General features: G+C 40.6%; 1 protein-coding gene across 2 annotated transcripts; it reads left to right on the top strand.

The window, feature by feature from the left end:
• The first annotated feature begins 2,387 nt into the window (after window positions 1-2,387).
• Window positions 2,388-18,553, top strand: DDX24 (DEAD-box helicase 24). Of its 2 annotated transcripts, none has more exons than XM_058025969.1 (9): window positions 2,388-2,543; window positions 3,566-4,314; window positions 7,321-7,698; window positions 9,345-9,498; window positions 9,860-10,375; window positions 12,461-12,536; window positions 12,877-13,065; window positions 15,813-15,942; window positions 17,390-18,553. In XM_058025969.1, the coding sequence occupies exons 2-9, from the start codon at window positions 3,585-3,587 to the stop codon at window positions 17,611-17,613; spliced, it is 2,397 nt and encodes a 798-aa protein (XP_057881952.1). In that variant the 5' UTR covers window positions 2,388-2,543; window positions 3,566-3,584; the 3' UTR covers window positions 17,614-18,553. The 2 variants fall into 2 exon arrangements, with proteins under 2 accessions (XP_057881952.1, XP_057881951.1); XM_058025968.1 differs by having other exon boundaries at window positions 15,813-15,946; window positions 17,394-18,553.
• The last annotated feature ends 216 nt before the right edge of the window (window positions 18,554-18,769 follow it).

Genomic DNA, 18,769 nt, shown 5'->3' with positions numbered 1-18,769 from the left:
AGCCCTAGGGGGGTAAAACAGACCTGTTTCATTTGCCATTTATAGTTTTACTAAGAACTCACTCAGCACTGTTGATAATGGAATTGTATTCACCAGGAGTTTAACAGCTGACTCTCTGTTAGACACGAAGGTGAACTGCTCATTGGCAAAGCCTTGTCACAATATACCAAAGCTGGGCCTCTGTCAGGTCACAAAGGCTCAGAAAGATTATTGCTACAAAGGCTTAGCAAGATTATTGTTACTGAGCAAATGTTTCGTTCCCTTGGTTATCCCATTTCAAAGCAACTCAAATAACCAAACAGAGAAAGTGACCATGTCTGTGCAGGCTGTTCTGAAGCTGTTGCTCATGACAAACAGGCACATCCCTTCTTTCAAATTGAGATTTAGGGCCTGCAATTCAGTCCCTCAGTCTAGAATATAGAGCTCAGTACTGATCAAGAAGAAAATTAGCACACATGAATTCTTACAGAAAAAAATCAGAATACTCCTTTCTTCCATAAAAACATGTCCACAATTACACTAGAAAGCATAATTCAACATGATTTGGCAAACAATTTCCACGATAAATCTTTCTTTCAGGAAAAAGCTGGAAATTCTACAACTATGAAAGGACATGTAATTATACCTAGGAATAACAGGTAAGAACTCTTCTGTCCAAGCTTTCTCATTATTTTTATTCAGTGTCAGTGTTAAGTCAACCACACCAGAATTTCAGAGTAATCTATTTCTTTTGCTTCTGCAAATTTAGTTTTGCTTACATGCAGTAAATAAGAAGAGAGAAAATTAAAAATATTGTAAAGAAGCTTTGTTGTCCCTTGTTTTGAATCTAAACAACCTGTAAGGAAAGGTACTTTTAATGAAGGAATGCATGAAGAGTGCTGGGAGCCTTCCTTAAGGCTGGCATGAGGATGCAGTCCCAGTTCCTGTCAGTGAGAGAGTCCTGTTGGCCATCTCTGCCTCCACCTCAGCACTATAAATAAGGTTTGATGGCTGTAAAAGGTGCCATATAAAACATGTAAACCATGCACACCAAGAAAGGGGAGTCTTCTGAAAACCTGAATTCTCTAAGTGTCCCAGAGCTGAGCCTGGGGGGTTTTGCCACGTGCCAAAGTCACTGCCTCAGCTCACAGGGCAGCAACGCTCGCTGTGGTGGCACAAGTGACACTGCTCCCTCCTGGCACTGACTGGCAGCCTGACCTCCCCCTCTCTGCCAAAATCCCCTCACCAGGAAAACTCCTGCAACGTGTCCTCCATGCTAGAGAAAGAGCAATTTATTTTTGGGGCAATTTCTAAGTATTTGAGACATGTTTACTGTGGACATCACAAGACATACTTACAAGCAAGTAAATTCAAGGGTGTGTACATATTTCTGTCCAGATAAGCTCAGGAAAAATTTTAACAAGACTAAGTAGTGCCAAAAAATACTTAATCCTGCTCTAATAATTAGATTATTAATAAACTACACTGATATATTTTACAAGAACTACATCATAAATGAATTACAGGGGAGTCCCTGCTCCCTGAACTCACCTCCTGACTGTCACTGATATAAACTCATCTCGTACAGAACATCAGGACCAAGCATCAAAAGCTCTTTATCCTTGCTCATGGAATATGAATTGGCAGAAACTCCTCATATTGTGCATTGCTAAGTCATTAGTGATGACTACCTGGAACTGAAACTGTCATCGAAAACATTTAATATGCTTATTTCTGCCCTTGGCCTTAAAACAATAAAAAAAAAAAAAAAAAAAAAAAAAAAAAAAAAAAAAAAGCTAGAGAAAACAATCCTCTGTTTTGTCATCTTCACACAGAAAACAATCCTCTGTTTTGTCATCTTCTCACAGAACCAGGAAAGACCTGTAAATACCAAGTAGAAGAAATAATGGTAACTGTTGTTGTAATTGCACTAGAACCTACAGTCCCAGCCTCTATCACCTCCAAAGCTCCTGGTTTTTAATTCACTTTCCCCGTGTCACAGCAAGACGCTGTTCTGAACATCAGCCAACCTCTTCGAAGAGACAAAACCCTTCCACTATAATTTATGCCGAGCTCTTCCTACGGCAGGATCCGGCTGCGAAGAGCACGGATCACACAAGAGGCAAAAACACCCTTGCTGTGACCGCGGTGGCGTTCGCTCCTTCCCTATAGCTATTTACAACACGCAACTCTGCCCGTAGAAGGCATTAAAAACAGCGCCACACGCACACCCCAGCAAGCGTGAGTAGCAAATCCCGGTGTTGCGGCAGTGCCGGTGACCCCGAGCAGCCTCAGGAGCGGATCCCGCCCAGGACTCCCGGGCCCCTCACGCCCCGCCCGCCACCGCACCCGGCCGGCGCCGCGCACTGACGTCACCCGGCGCGTGACGTCAGGCGGCAATGGCGGCGCCCAGGGGCGCACGCGGGGCGCAGCGGCGGTAGCGGAACGCCGGGCTTGGGCAGGGCCCGCTCCGTGTCCCTGCGTCCCTCTCCGTGTCCCTGCGTCCCTCTCCGTGTCCCTCCGTCCCTCTCCGTTCTTCTCCGTTCCCGGGGCTCCTGAGCGCGGTAAGCGCTGGGCGGGGCGGGGGGAGCAGGCGCCCGGAGCTCCCGCGTGTGGCGGCGGAGGCCGTGCTGGGCCCCGCCGCGGCTCTGGAGCTTCCCGGGGCGGGCAGGGCTGGGAGCGCAGCGCGGCCCGCTGAGCAGATTTATCCAGCGGTCCTGCTTTTACCTCCGGAGGTGTTCCAGGAGGGACGCAGTAGGCCTGGCCTGCCGGTTGTATTAAGTAATGCTATAGCTAAAGTTATATTTTAGCTATTGTGAATAACGCCAATCACTTGTTTTAAAAATTTTTAAAAGTTTAATAGTAATAAAATGGTTAAAAAAATAGTAACACAATTAGAGTAATAACAATTTGGACAAATTGAATTAAGACAATATGAGACAATAAAAACAAAGAGTTACGGACGTCTGGGTACCTTTTTCTGGGCATCACGAGCCCGAAAAAGGACCCCCGTTAACAAAGGATTAACCCTTAAGAACATAGCCCGTTGTATATTCATACATTCAAACACAGGATTCCGTCTGGTCAGTGTCAACTTCTTCCTTGTAATCCTAACAGCGCCTTTGAGGCGGGAAGAAGTTAGTTTCTTCCGATAAGAAGGCCATAAATTCTTTTTCTCTGAAAGATATAGGTGTCCTGTGGCTGCTATCTTGCTGCAAGTCCTTTTTGTTAAACAAAGCATCTTACATAGCATAGTTTCTATTTTAACAATTTTTATAACCTAAAACTGTATTTAACACAATACTTAAGAGAATTAATACAGCATTACTTTCTAAAACAACACATATAACATTCATTTTAATATTTGCGAAAAGCCTCTCATAAAATACATGCATTTTTCACACACACACACACACATATATATATATATATATATATGTGGATACATTAGCTCGAAGTCATATATAAGTTATGTTATTGATATATCTAAAAAAGAAGTAATAAAATTATTCCATGGATTCCCGTTTGCTTGAATATCAATGTGGTCTCCATTCTTTGTATTTGAAGGCTTTTTTTTCTCCCTCAGTTTCTTTTTTAGGTAAAAAATGAAGGCCAGAAAAGGAGGGAGATTCAGACCTTCCTTTAAATTGAAGCGAAAAGGCATTGAAGTGGTGGGAGAATGGAAAACCGTGCCGATCGACCCCAACCTGTTTGCTGAGGAGGAGTTTCGAGATATAGTGTGCCTGGAGGAACTGACAGAGTACAAGCTAGTCAGTTCTTCCAAAATAGGGAAAGTAAAAGAGAAGAAGAGAAAGGCTGAGAGTGCTTCTGAAGAAGGCAATGAGGAGGTGGAAGAACCTGTTGTTCCTCCAAAAAAGAAAAAGAAAAACAAAGATTTGAGGAACCAAACAGATAAAGGCAATATTCCTAATGCAGCAGAAATTGATGTGCTGGTTGACAAGGAGGCAAAGTGTAATGAAATAATTGAAGAAGCTAATTGTGAAGACCGTGGACATGTGACTGAGAGCATGTCAAGCAGAAGAGACACTCCAAAGAAGAAGAAAAAGAAGGTGCCTAAAAACAAGGATTTTCAAGCACAGGAAGCTGTTCCATCAGTAGCTACCTCTAAAAAAGTCAAAAACTGGACAACAGAAGTTTTATCTGCCTCAACTGATCAAAAAGCTGATGTGTCTGCATGGAAAGACCTGTTTGTACCTGAGCCAGTGCTGCAGGCCTTGAGCTCCCTGGGGTTTAGTGCTCCAACTCCTATCCAAGCCTTAGCCTTGCCTTCTGCCATCCGGGATAATATGGACGTTCTTGGTGCTGCAGAAACAGGTACAAGTCTGTTCAGCTGATCCTGTGTGCTGGGAGCATCCCTTTCCCTCCTTAAAATGTAGCTGCAAGGTTGCAAGATTTTATGTGCAGAAGAAGCAGCTTTTCTGTATTATAGAAGGGCTTTTGTCTTTTACATATCCAGAGTATTAGTAGAGTTTCAAAACTTTGAAACTTACATGTTTGTAAGCATGGGAACTTAAATGCTTGTAAACTTACGTGTTGAAATTTACATGTTTGTAAACATGGGAACTCCTGTCTTTACAAAGCATGCAAAAGCTTTGAAGCCTCAATGAGTTTCTGTGCTTTTGGCAGAAGTCTCTTTTCCTGTTTCTCAAACTGTTTCCTGTTTAGGGAATGGTAAGGTGATACTCTGCAAAAGGCAAAATTAATCAGCAAACAGGTCATTTCTGGAGCAGCCAAACATGTGCTCCCAGGCTCCTGTGGAGATAATTCTTTCTAGAGTGGAGCAGTGAATGAACCCTGGGCACAGTTAAGTGTGAATATAACTCAGGTCCTACTCAGAGCAAAACGGGCCCACCCTGTGCTCTGTCGCACGGCTTTGCCTTTTTGTTGTCACCAACCCTTCTCCCTGCTTAAAGTGAGTTATTACATCAATGATTTGAGAGGTAGATTCACATCCATCTCATGCTTTGAGAATTGCTAGCCTTCATGAAATTTTTTACAGCTTCTTGTTTACTTAATGCTATAAAGTCTCAGAACGTTGTGTTCTCTCAAACTTTGCAGTTCATACCTTTGAAGTTTTGTCTTTAGCAACATTTTTTCCCTAAAACACCTAGAGATAGGAAGCACAATTGGAAGCTGCCTTGGTTTAAAAGCTTCCTTTAGACTGTCTTCATTTGTTCCAGTTGCTTTAGCTCACTACTTCTCTGTAAAGTCATTTACTGCTCTCCAGCAAGAAGGTATAGTAACTAATAAGATATGCAGTAATTTGCATTTTTATTTTAATTAGAAGCTGTGTTGATGCTATTAGCTTTAGTAAGATTAGAAAGCCCTGCAGGGAGTGTTTTTAAAAATGGAACTGAAAATTTAAATGGTGTTTTTGTACTGCAAAAAAATGACATTGGCAGTGCTGGTAAGCAAGTTCCTCTCTAGCTGCAGAATGGAATGCATGGTTGTTGGCAGGCTGTGTTGTTGCTTTATAATTTTGCATAACCCTGAGGTAGTAGGAATGTGTTTTGCTCATTTATTCTTTCATGAGTAAAATCCAGATTCTCCCCAGAGAGTCCATCGGATCATCATGTTCCTGTAGAAACTTGGGAGATGTGGACAACTGCCTGTCAGGAGGTGCTGCAGTTGGGAGAGGTTGAAACTCTCTAGTTCTTTTCTTCTGCATCCTGCAGCACCTCTTAACATTGGGCCTGAGGGAGGAATATGCAGAGTTAAAAAAATTATTAAAGAACTAAATAACTAATCTTTTCTAGTAGCAACATTGGGAAGACTGGGAAGATTTTGATATGGCAGTAGATCCATGTGCAGATCAGACAATGGGAATGTCAAGGCTTGTTTTTGCAGTGGGTCTAACCCTTGCTGTTCATTACTGTGTAGAACCAGTGAAGTTTCTGGTTAAGGAGCCAAATCTGTGCGAAATTATACAATATGAAAGTGCTTAAAAGAGCACAAATTGGCTTGAACTGTATTACCAATATATTCCTTCCTCCTAGTTTTGCATGCCTGTCTGTGTCTGTGGTTTGTGTGTTATAAGGATAACATGTCCTGTGAGGTGATGATTTGTTTAATTTCTGGGTGAATCTAGTGCCTGTTGAATATATTGTCCTGATTATCACAGCCATAATCTGTCTGGGTGCAGTACTGACATTGGCAACAGCAAACTGCATTACATTTAATTCAAAATCAGCAGTGCTCTTCACCTTAAAAACACATATTCTGTATTACCAGACCCCTATTGTATAAGTGGTCTAAATGCAGGTTATAAACATTTTCCACTTCAAGTGCAGGCATAAGTCATAAAATACCTCCCAGCCATGCAGAAAGGTGAGTAAGTGGATACCAGACTTTGCAGCAACACTGGTCAGGATGATGACACTGGGCTTATCTGTATTAACTCATATTAAGGTTCTCCCCTTAAATAGGCAAAATTCTGTGTTGCTGAATTGGCAAACCTTTACAGCTTTTTGATATGGAAGGAATTGAGATGAGATTTGCAGGGGACTGTTTTCCAGCAGTGGCCTATTACAGGCATGGTGTAGTAGTGTCTTGTACTCTGGATGCTGCTTTCATGATTAGTGAACTGCTACATCTGAAAAGCTTAACTGGGGTGGATGTGCTACCAGGCTTCTCCTAATGTCTTTATTACTGACAGATAGTTCAGAAGTGAATATTTGGCAGGGATGTAACTTGCAGTTAGTACAGTGAACTCTTGCCATTAAACTTGCTTTTTACATGCCCTGTCTCCCCAAAGTGGATTCTCTCTTTTAAATTGGATGTATGTGTTCTGATTATAAAAATGTGACTCAGAGCTAGATCAGGAGATTAAACAGTGGAATGTTTAAAAATACAGTATCTTACAAAGTTGTAAATACAGGACTATACATTGAAGATGGAAGCTAATCCTTCAAGTGCATTCCAGTTTGTCCTTAGCCTCATTTGCTATTCCTTTATTTGGAGAATGTTGATTAGAACTTTCAATTAGGGCATGGTATTCTCCTTATGGGCATGCAGTTCTTTAAAAATATCTTGACTGCAACTGCAGCTTTTTAAAAACACTTTTAGAACAAATAAATATGCCTGACCTGCTAGAGATTGGAAAAATACCTGTTGTCCAGGAACAGGGGAATGGAGATGTATAAAGGGAACAGGAGAAAAGATGCTACTGCTGCAAGTTTATGGTCTTCTAAAGATCATGAGTTTGCATCTGTTACAATGCTGTGTTTTAAGAACAGTGTGTGATTGGCTGTTGCTTTTCTCATCTTTTCAAATAAATGACTTGTCAGTCTGTGTTATTTTTCATGTTTGTTTTTTTTTTAGGAAGCGGCAAAACGCTTGCATTTGCAATTCCGATGATTCACTCTGTGCTGCAGTGGCAAAAATCAAATAACTCAACAACCAGAAATGACAGTGTTTCTAAAGAGTCCCATCAGCATCATGATGAACCAAGATGGGAAAATGAGGATGAAGCAGAAAAACGAACCCATCAGCAGGCTGAAGATAGCGGAGATGAAGATGATGCGTCTTTCACAACAGGCTGTGTGAAGGTGCTGGAAAATGTTGAATTTGATTCCAATGATGAGACACTCACTGTTGGCTCCAATAAAAACAGACCTCTTTTAGGACTGGTCCTTACTCCTACAAGAGAATTAGCTGTACAAGTAAAGCACCACATTGATGCAGTTGCAAAGTTTACAGGTATGTAAATCCCAGAGGCCATGCTCCACAGCCAGAGTAGACTGTGTTTGGATCTTGGCAATGGTGTTGAGCCAGAATGTGTGCTGCACTTCCTTCCACAAAATTAGTATAACTTCTGAGGGGTTAGAGTTTTTACCACTGATGTGTGAGAAATGCATGGAGATTCTTCAGTGAGATGCACATGGAGGTAAGCAGTTAATGTGAGCTGTTTTGCTTTAAAATGTGTCTTCCTTCAAAGAGGTATTGATTCATGATCTCACAACACAGAATCAGTAATAGATATCTGGCAACAGCTAAACTTGTTCTAGTTTTGGGTAATGTAGGCTCTATATAATTAATAATTTCATTATATATAAAATTTTATTTATATATATATATATTATAATAATAATAATTTCATTTTTAACAAGTATATCAATTTTTGTACATACTGTATATGTATAACTTTGTTCTGTCTAGTAAAAAAAAGTTATGGCCATAAATATTTAGGGTAGGATAGTATGGCTGGATTGTCTGGCTTATCTCCTGCAGCAATCAAGCCACAGAAGTGTTACTAAATAACGTGCCTGACAAAAGCAGTTCTCCCCTCTTCCTTTCCTTTCCAAACCAGAAGTCAGTACATCTGTTAAGTGAATGAGTGAGGACATGTTGAAGACAGTGAGTTTGTCCCAATTCTCTCCACTTCTCCAGTACCAGTAATTGTTTGTTTATTAAAGAGGTTATGTAGTGCAACACAACACACTAGTTTTAAGCCCATCTTTCTTTGGTGTCTGTATGTCCTGCTGTGCTCCTCAGTCTGCATCTGATTACAAGGCTTATTTTAACTGCTAGGCTGAAATAATCAATTCATGTCATACAGTTCTGATAGGAGCAGTGCTATTTATGTATAAAAATCTGCTGCCCAAGTGATAATATAGTTGCTGCAGCAGGAGAGGCAATATTTTGATGTGGACTTTTTATTGCCTCAAACTCACTTGGGGAAAAAAACCTGCTGTAGTGTTTCACAACTAGTCTCCAGAAGAGAGATCAGTGGAAGCTGGGATATTGTAAGGGTCTTGCACAGTAGCATTGGGTTTATCAGGAGCCAGTGTGTTCTTTGAAGAAGTAGGGTGAAATAAGCCATGTGTGGAGTCTGCTTCCAAAGATAAACTCCTTTTAGTGCCTCTGCAATCTACTTAAAGCTAACGAGGTCTGTGCAAGAATCAGTAATCAGGTGGGAGCATACTTTGTAGGATTATTCCATAGCAAATGAGCATCTATTTAGCAAGACAAGCATTTCTCAGTCTTATTCTTGCAAGGAGCTTCTGCTTATTCTTAACAGGAATATGTTTGTCCATGCAAATATAAGGGAGAAAATACGAGACTCTGAAATTTGTGTAAACAAAACTAACAGCTATGGATGTGATTTTCATGCTGTTCAAAGACTGGTGCACTAATTCCTGGCATCTAACTATAATGAGAATCCTTCTGTAAATTAGAGTGCATTTCTGTATGCTCAGTGTTACATAAAACCCCTGAAGTTTCCTGGCCAAAATGCTTGCTGAAAGTTGCAATGTAGACTGTTTAAAACACTTCATGAAGCAGATATATATATAAACATTCACTGGTAAATGAGTGAAATAAAATCTGTTATTTATATGTTCTAGGCATTAAGACTGCAATCCTAGTAGGAGGCATGGCTGCACAGAAGCAAGAACGTGTGCTGAATCGAAAGCCAGAAATTGTAATTGCAACCCCAGGCCGGCTGTGGGAGTTAGTTAAAGAGAGACACCCACATCTTTCAAATCTTCGTCAGCTCAGGTAAAGGGGCCTTTTCAGATAACTGCTGGATACTGAAGGGACAGCCCTGCATACTGGTTAGGTTTACTAACATGAAATAATTTCGACTACACAAGGTCACCTATTTCTGTGTCAGTGTTTTATTGAAGCGCACGTTGGTTATTTTGATGGAGGGATATGTCAGTTAAAGACAGTAGTAAAAACCTGATTTTTCAAAAAAATGCAGAAGACTACTGTAGCTGCCCCAGCATACCTGGTGTTCCTTTTGGTTTTATATGCATAACATCATTTATGTGTTTAGCAGGAAAAGTTGATCTTAAATGTATCAGGTTTGTATTTAGCTGCACAAGTGTATTTTTACTGTGTGTTTTCTCCTTGACAGGTGCCTTGTGATTGATGAAGCAGACCGAATGGTTGAGAAAGGTCACTTCTTGGAGCTGTCTCAGTTGCTGGAAATCTTAAATGATTCACAGTATAACCCTCGACGACAGACTTTTGTTTTTTCTGCCACTTTGACTTTAGTCCATCAGACTCCTGCAAGAGTTTTACAAAAAAAGAATGCTAAAAAGATGGACAAGAAGACCAAACTAGAATTGTTAATGGAAAAAGTAGGAATAAAGGGCAAACCCAAAGTAATAGACTTAACAAGGAAAGAGGCTACTGTTGAGACACTGACAGAAACCAGAATCCACTGTAACACCAATGAGAAGGACTATTATCTCTATTACTTTCTTCTTCAGTATCCAGGAAGAACCATGGTCTTTGCAAACAGCATAGACTGTGTAAAACGCCTCAGTTCTCTCCTCACAATCCTAAATTGTGATCCTCTTCCTTTGCACGCCAACATGCACCAAAAGCAAAGGCTGAAAAACCTGGAAAGGTTTGCTGAGCGAGAGAGGTGAGTTGGTTTTAACTTCCTAGTAGAGAAAAAAAGAAATTGCATGAAGGGTGGTGGTGAGGGGGAACAACTCTGTTAGAGTAGGAGCAGGTTGTTGAAGTTTGCTGAGGATGGGAGTCCCCTGGTCATGAGCCCAAGATATTAATGATTAAGGATGAGGTTTCATAATTAAGGTGATGAACTGCAAGTTCAGTGGAAGGCCATCAAGATATTCAAGAAGCACTGGCTCTGCAAGAGAAGAGGCTGAAGGGACTGGGTGTTTGTATTACCTAGGAAAAGTATTTTGTGGGGAGCTAGTGGCAGCCCTCTGACACCATAAAAGAAGGTTATCCAGAAGATGGAGCCAGGCTTTTCAGAGTGGTGCTTGATGGGTGGATGAGGGGTAATGGGTGCAAGTTGAAATAAGAGATTCAGGCTGGATATGAGAGAGTTTTTTCTCAGTGAGGACAGTTGAGCATGGGAACAGGCTGCTTGTCTTGGACTTTTTTGAGGCTCAGTTGGATAAAAGCCCTGAGCAAACTGGTCCAGTCTTGCAGCTCATCCTGCTTTGAAGAGGACATTTTTCTAGAGATCTCCTGAGAGAAGATAGAGAGCCTGTGGTCCAGGAGCTTTTTGCTGCTAAAGGAGCTGTCACTCCCCTTGTTTTCAGACATTTTTTTAGAACTGTCCTGCACAGCTCTGCCCAGATCTGTGCTCTGCAGCTCATTTGATCCTCTGTAAGTTACTGTATTCCCCTAAACCATCAGAAAATTAACCACTTATTATTCATTTGCAGGTTTAATTATAGAAATCAGTATCCCAAGGGTTGAAGTATCTTTGAGCAATGCAGAAGAAAGGGCAGTTGTGCTTTTCAGCAGTAGTGGGCAACCAGGGCTTACCCAAGCAGACCCATCCTGCCACTTTAGAAACATTGCTTTGGGTTGTCTTTGACATGGCCTTTGGGAGATTTTTGTGTTATTACTTCCATAGTGCAGAAGCCTCACAGTTGAATCCTGGTGTGAGCTGCTGCGTGCTGTCTGGGAGTTTGTACCTTGTTAATACACCCAGGCATGGAGAACAAAGATTGAATTGCTGTGGTGGAGCTGCAGCATCCCTTGGCAAATGTATTGATAGCATTTGCATAGGTCAGGTGAAGTGTTTTCAGAGACTGCAGATTTTCAAGGTAGGAAAGAAATTTATGAGACCATTTCTCATGGCCTTCTGCAGATTGCAAGCTGTAGCATTTTCTGTTGTTATTTCTGCTTTGAACCTTGTAGCAATAGAGTATGCAGTCAGATGCCATAAAATCTTAACAAATTTCCGTTACCTGAAGGTTATTAATTTCAGTTGCTGGGAGATGTTTTTAAAACAAACTGTTCCATATCCTGGGGATACTTCTGTCTCCGTAAAAACTGCTTATATAAAAGAACAACTTTTTTGAGTAGTTCATTTTGTCTAACAATAAAGAGAAATAGTAATTGTTAGAACAGAACTCCCCCCCTTTATTTCTAGGTTTTAAATTACTGAGAGTGTATTTGAGTGTAGGTTGGTAGAAGATACTTCACCCCCAAAAACCTGTTATTTAAATAGATAATGTTAATAATGTGATTTTTCTCAACTGGTGAAACTTTGAATAACATGTACTGTCAGAGGATCAACTGTGTTGTTGATGGTGGGGCTGTAGCAAGCTAAAGAAATTCTTTAGAACCTAGACACTGAGAAGTGTAATGCAGGGGCACATATCCCCCCTTCCTCATTGAATAGCAATTTTTTCTAGCATTCTTGTGAACTGAAAGAGAAGAAAAACATAGGAAAACAGGATCCAGCAAGGTAGTGCATTTACTTATTGGAAACAGAATAGATCTGCTGAAGGCAAGACTTGTATTTTAAATTTTATTTTAAGAATTATTGTTTCAAGACCACCCTTGAGGTAAATTGGGTATCGTTTCTGTAAGGCCAAACAGAATGCATATGTCTTACAGATAATACAGTATAAACCTGTTTCTTAAACTGCTGTGGTAGAATTCTTGGTTGCTGTATTTTATGTTCCTTGGCAAAATTTTTGCTCTTCAATTTTACATTAATTAAATTTTGTCACTTTCTCAGCTGTGTCCTCCTGACAACAGATGTTGCAGCTCGTGGTCTTGATATTCCTAATGTCCAGCATGTCATCCACTACCAGGTTAAGCATTTTTAATGTTTTTCCTTTTACTATTTTGGTTTGATGTAAGTTTTTGCTGATCCAAATCCTGAACACTGTAAAGCTGTAATTCTTGGTCCCATATATAGTATAGTCCCAAGTACAGAGATTAAATCATTTAACTGTCCTTAATGCTTTGTACTTCAAAATCTCATTTCTGCAGTGACTGTAGGTAGCACTTTATGAATGTGTGATTATGTATCAGAAATGACATAATAGATACAATCCCCCTTGCTTTTTGCTTACCTTTGGTATCCAAAGGTGTCAAATTACTCAGCCTTATAACTCTTGGGTTAAAAATCGGGTCTCTGTGTTGGCGCAGGTGCCTCGCACCTCGGAGCTCTACGTGCACCGGAGCGGCCGCACGGCCCGAGCCGCCCACGAGGGCCTCAGCCTGCTGCTCATCGGCCCCGAGGACTTGATCAACTTCCGGAAAATCTATAAAACACTGGACAAGAGTGAAGAGCTGCCATTCTTCCCAGTTGATGCCAAGTGCATGACTTCTATTAAGGTAAAGAAATAACAGGTTTTTTGCAGCCTGAGTAGTTGCTTCCTTATTTATATTATTGATATGATATTACCACACCTGAGTGGGCGCTGCTGGTGATAGAGAGACGGTGAATCTTGTATCTTGATCAGAAGGCTTAATTTATTAAGATGTTATATATAATACATTATTATGCTAAATAGAATATAGAGAGAGGTTTGCAGAGCAGCTAGGCTAGAAAAGAATTGATAGAAAAGAATCTATAACAAAGTTGTGTTCAAGGACTCAGTCCCCTAGCTTGCACTGGTGATTGGCCCTTAATTATAAACATAGGAAATGAGCCAATCAAGGTGTCCCCTGCATTCCCCAGCAGCTGATAATAATTGTTTACCTTGTCTTCTGAAGCCTCTGGCCTCCAGAAGATGCAGAAATCCGAAAGAAAGGATTTCTGTGGAGAAATGTCTGCGACAATATGGTATTGCCTGTCACGTTGTTTTCAGGTTTCAGGTGAAATTGACTCTTGAGGATCTGGATTAGGAAATTGAGTTAATTGCACTTCATATTTTTTTAAGCAATGTCTATGATTTCTCATCAATAACTGGCCCAAGAAAGTTGTTCAAACATCAACATCACTTATGTTTTTCCAGAAACAGTATAGGGAAGTGGATATGTTTTATGGCTGTGGAGCTGGGATGTCTCTGCTAAGTACATTGTTTAAATCCTCTTATGTTAGGAACAGACTAGAGAACAGTAGCAGGTTCAGAGATATTCAGTGATCTTCACCTGTCTCTTCCCATCTGAAGTTGGAAGTTGTCTGTTTCTCTAAAAGTTTTTGTACTGTGTGGCTACAGCTGCCACTGAACCCTGTCAAACTGTTTCCCTTTCCTAGGCTATTGCCCATTTTAAAGAGGATTCAGTCACAAACTCACAAGATAGACAATGGTTAGAATTTACAAAACAGTGTGTTTAAGAAAGCATCTAGTTACTGCAGATTTTCTACTTCTTTAATAAGAGACTATTTCATGTCTCAGCATTCTCTTAGCAGTTTGGATGGTCAGTCATACACAAATGGGACATATTTAAATACTAGATTTTAAAGGAATCCAGCTGGGGTAGAAATGTCTGAATGTTGCACAGTCATTGAGAACCAGGAAAAGTGCAAGCAGTCAGATAATGCAGCAGGTGTCTTCCTCATGGTATTTTAATTCAGGCTTACCTCCTTGGATTGGACTGAGCCCAGGGTCTACCCCAGTGGCAACAACAGTATCCTCACCTTGGGAATAATGACAGGAAGTTTCAAAACTCAGGCTTATTGTAGAAAGGGTATTTCTTTTAGGAAATGCAGTTTTCTGAAAGAGGAAAGAAAATCAAATAAATTCTTCCACTGATTCATTTTTTTCTCCTCTTGGTAGTAATGAAGAGAATCTGATTCCCACCCCTATCTCCCCCGTTGTCCCTTCCACCCACTAAATGTTACTAGTTACTGAGAGAAATCTGTTATTTTGAAGAGTGTTGCTTCAGAGGTTCCTTCTATGTTTCTTGATGAGTAGTTGTTGGCTCTTATCATGCTCTGTCAATTAATGGGCAAATAAATGTTGTTTCTCCACTTTCTTCTTCCTGTCACCATCTCTATCTGTAATAGTGCTCCTCTCCCCAGAAGAGATCTCTGTAATTGTAGTTGCTGGACTCCAGCCTCATAAGCCCTTGCAACAGTCCTGTCTTGTTTATGTTTTTGTCCTGGGTTTAACCACAAAGTCATTGTAGTTGGGACTAAAAGTGTTGCTGGTTCTTTGTCTGTCCCATTGGCATACTCCTCTCCTTTTACATGGCTTCATTCAAGTTCAGGAAAAGTCTGAAGGGGTTTCACTTGAGAGGAAAAGAATTGTTGAACCAGGAGAGATTTAAAGAGGACTTAAATTTTACAGATATGGAAAAGGTTACTTTAAATTTCTTGTAATGATCTAACAAGTGACTGACTCAGTAGTCAGTAGTCCACTGTGAGTGTTAATTCTCCCTCTCTCTGCAGTAATTACCCTGGCAGATCTGGCTGCTGTTGTTACTGTGCAACACCTGACTATTCTGATTCCTGCATGGTTTTGCTTTATGCAACTTCAGGCACATTCCAAAGAGCAGAACTTGCTTCTAGTTGGTTCATAATTGCTGTTAGTGCAGATTTTCTTTCCACAGAGAATTAGTTATTTGTTTGGCCCAGCTGGTAGCCTGCAGGTCAGGTTAAGTTTGCTGGACATCTTTGTTCCACCTGAGTGCAGCTGGGAAGAAGGACATTCTGTCCTGTGCCTAAACAAGATCCAGGTGCATTCCTGAAAATATGATGTGTTCCTTCCATATGGCCTGCAGGAGTTTACTTTCTTCAGAGGGGAATGAAAGTACTGGCTGCTCCTTACTGCTGAGACTAATAACTCTGAGATCAAGCTGTACTATATAAGCATGTAACTTGGAAATGATTGGTGTCTGAATCATGGTTTGTTCTTGATGTCTCTCAAGTGTTTATAATGATTCATTCATACAAAGTTGAGTTAACATTCAGGTATGTTTAGTAGTTGAGATGTTTAAGAAGTCAGATTCTGTCATGGATCTAAGGAAGGAAAACGCTAGTGAATGATGGTGTGTTTATTAGGTGGGACATGAGTAGGGAACAAAAGTGTCTCTGCACCCCAGATGCATTGCAGTGCATGCTCTCAAACACTTGCTCTGCTGAAGTACCCCACATTTAGACCTGATCATAATGTCTAAATGTACTTTCATTGCAGGAACGGATGAACTTGGCAAGGCAGATTGAGAAGGCAGAATTTTTCAACAGTCGGGCAAAGCAGCACAACTCCTGGCTCCAGCAAGCTGCAGAGGCTCTTGAGATGGATCTTGATGATGACATGTTGATGGGCAAGTAGAAAATGTTTTTCCATGGATATGCTCAGTAGGGCCCATGGTGCTGGTGTCCAGAAGAAGCCTCACCATGGCAGAGAAGCTTCAAAAGCTGCAGGGCAGGAATTGGGGGGAATGAAGGGAGTGTTGTTGGTGCGTGGTGCTAGTGCTGTTTTCAGGATGGTTGTGCAGCTGGAGCTGAGGAAGCGAGGTGTGACTGTTCTGGCAAGTTGCAGACAAGTCTGCATGTTGTAGAATTGGTGAGCTTCTGGCAAACATTTCAGAGTAATCTAAGCAGCCCTGTATGTCCTGATTTGAGTCTTGTCCCCTCTTGTCATAGAGAAGGCTATTTCCACACTTGTGCTTCTCTCTCCCACTCTCTTGTAGTCAGGCATCAGGACAGGAGCCTGACAGCTCTGTGTGGGAGCAAGCAGGAAGTGCTAGGGAACACCAAATATTATGTGAGCCTTAAGTAGGTTGAGTTGTGTGGGCTAAATGGCCGATACATATATTGAAGTTGATGAGGTTTTTGATGGTTTGTTAGAAATAAATAATTTCTTACATTTTTAAAATTAAATATTTTTCAGGCTGTAGCTGAGAGAATTTGTAGGGTTGTACAAGTGCAAGTGGCTATTTGTTCATTGCCATGAAATTTTGCAAAGCTTAGATGCCCCATTGTGTGTTCTTATTTCAGGAGCTGTAGGTATGATTTCCTACCAGTTCTTTGAAGGCAGGCTGAATAGAGTTACTGCAGAGGTCACTTCAGATTAGTCTGGCTCTAACCTGTTAGCTGCTAAGATGCCAATGCCTTTATTTTGAAACATGTTTAGATTAATGTCTTTATTCATGCCTGGACTAGCTGCTTCTCAACCACTTTGCAAGCAAACACTAACCATCTCTGTCTGCATTGTTCAGGAGTGCTTTCACTGCTAGCACTCTGCTGTCTTGTTTTGACATAATCTGAGTATGCTGTGTTTTGGAATGAGTTTCCAAATAGCACATCCAGTCCAAGTAAGTTGTAACTCTCAAGTGAAACACTTTGTAATTGCCTCCCAGAAACTTGCCAAGTTTATGCTTTAAAGTGTACTCAGTCTCTAATTCTTGTGTGGCTCGTGTGAGCCCAATTAAACTCCCAGTCATTCGTGCCCTTAGTGAAGTGCCTCTTACACAGTTACAAAAGATTCAGTAATGTGTTTTCAATTTTACCTTACAGCAAGCTTGATTTCATTTTTCTCCTCAGTTCAGGCCTTAACTATGGTTACTCAGTAGTCAGGATTCTTCTTGACCTCATTATCTTGTGAACAGCCTGGTTGATCTGAAGATGTCACAGATGACTGGGAGTTGAGTGACCCTGTTAGAGAGAGAAAGCTGGGGTCAGCATCTGCCCTTATCAGGTCTTACAAACACCTGCAATGCAAGGTTTTTTCTTGTTGTAACGTTCTGTATCTTTGATTTGTGCCCCAAGGAAGAAAAGCTAGTGAGCAAGAAGAAAGCCAGAAGCAAAAGATGCTGAAGGGGATGAAAAAACAACTGAAACATATGTTGTCCCAGCCACTGTTTAAAGTCCTTATGAAAACCAAGTACCCAACACAGTCTGGAAAACTACTCTTGCCTCAGACATCAGAGAGCATTTCAGCTCTAGGTGCCGTGTCCAAAAAGCAAGCCAAGAAGAAGAAATCAATAAAATAAAATTAGATAACAGCAAGATCATTCAGTGTGACAGAAGCAAGGACTATCCTCAATCAAGGCTGTCAGTGCTTTTGGAGGATCCCGGATTGAAGACAGATTGTGTAAGGATGTTGGTTGTGTATTGGTTGTGCAGGCACAAAACAAAATGCTGATTTAAAGGGCTTAATTAACATCTGGTTAGTTACTGTTGAATCTTGTCTTGGATCTTGCTTTTTTTATGTTCTTATTTTTTTTCACAAATCTCTATATTAATAGAAGTTAATTAGTTTTCACATAGTTTTGATAATTACTCCACTTTGTGAGATGGGTAAGAGTTACTGAGTGGAATTCACTGTGGGCATACTCTAATGGTAAAACTTGATTTGAATTTTAATGTTTTTGAAGGACAGGGGAAGGTCAGCTATATACAGTGCAAGTACAGACTGAGCTGGTGGTAGTGGGAGGTTTGGCTTTTACTGCCTCCAGCTCAGTATGGAAGGCAGAAAATACAGATTATGTTACCAGCAAGTCTACAGTTGTGGTTATGGAAATGTCCCTGTTTTCTTTCTCCTCTGATAATATTTCTGTTCTGTTCTCCACCAGGTTTAATTCTCTTAGTCCTGTGTTAATGCATTTGCATATGCAAAAAAAGTTAGGGTGGCAATGAGTCAGGACTGACTTTAGGAGATGTGTGAATTTCTGAGAAGTGTTGCTACTCAGTGTTTTCGTGATTAATATTTGAAGTTAAGCCTGTATTTGAAAACATGTTAGAACCATGATCTTCACTGTAATAGAGGAGATGATGTTTTGAAATGTCACTTTTGAAGATTGCTCCATGATAATTGTGCTTTTAAATAATTCTAACCTGATCTAAGCAAATATTTTTTAAACTGTTTTTTAAAATATGTCAGAAAAATATATTTTGAATTTTTTTAAAATTATATCTGCCATAAACTTCAAAGCCTGTGTCTGTTTTCAGTTACTTGAAATTTCTAAATCCATCATAGCTGATGCTGTTTACACTTAGTGGGCAAGGAGAGGGGAAAAGTACCCAAAAGATAAGACAGTGGAATCTGTATTGGTGGGAGGACAGGTAACCTTCACCTGCTGGCTCTGGGTTTCTGTGTCTCAAACAGTGTGGAATGAACCAGTGTCACTGCCATGACAAGAATCACCA

This window comes from Melospiza georgiana, chromosome 6 (genome assembly GCF_028018845.1).
Source record: "Melospiza georgiana isolate bMelGeo1 chromosome 6, bMelGeo1.pri, whole genome shotgun sequence".
Lineage (NCBI taxonomy): Eukaryota > Metazoa > Chordata > Aves > Passeriformes > Passerellidae > Melospiza > Melospiza georgiana.
This window is presented reverse-complemented; position numbering and strand designations above follow the sequence as displayed.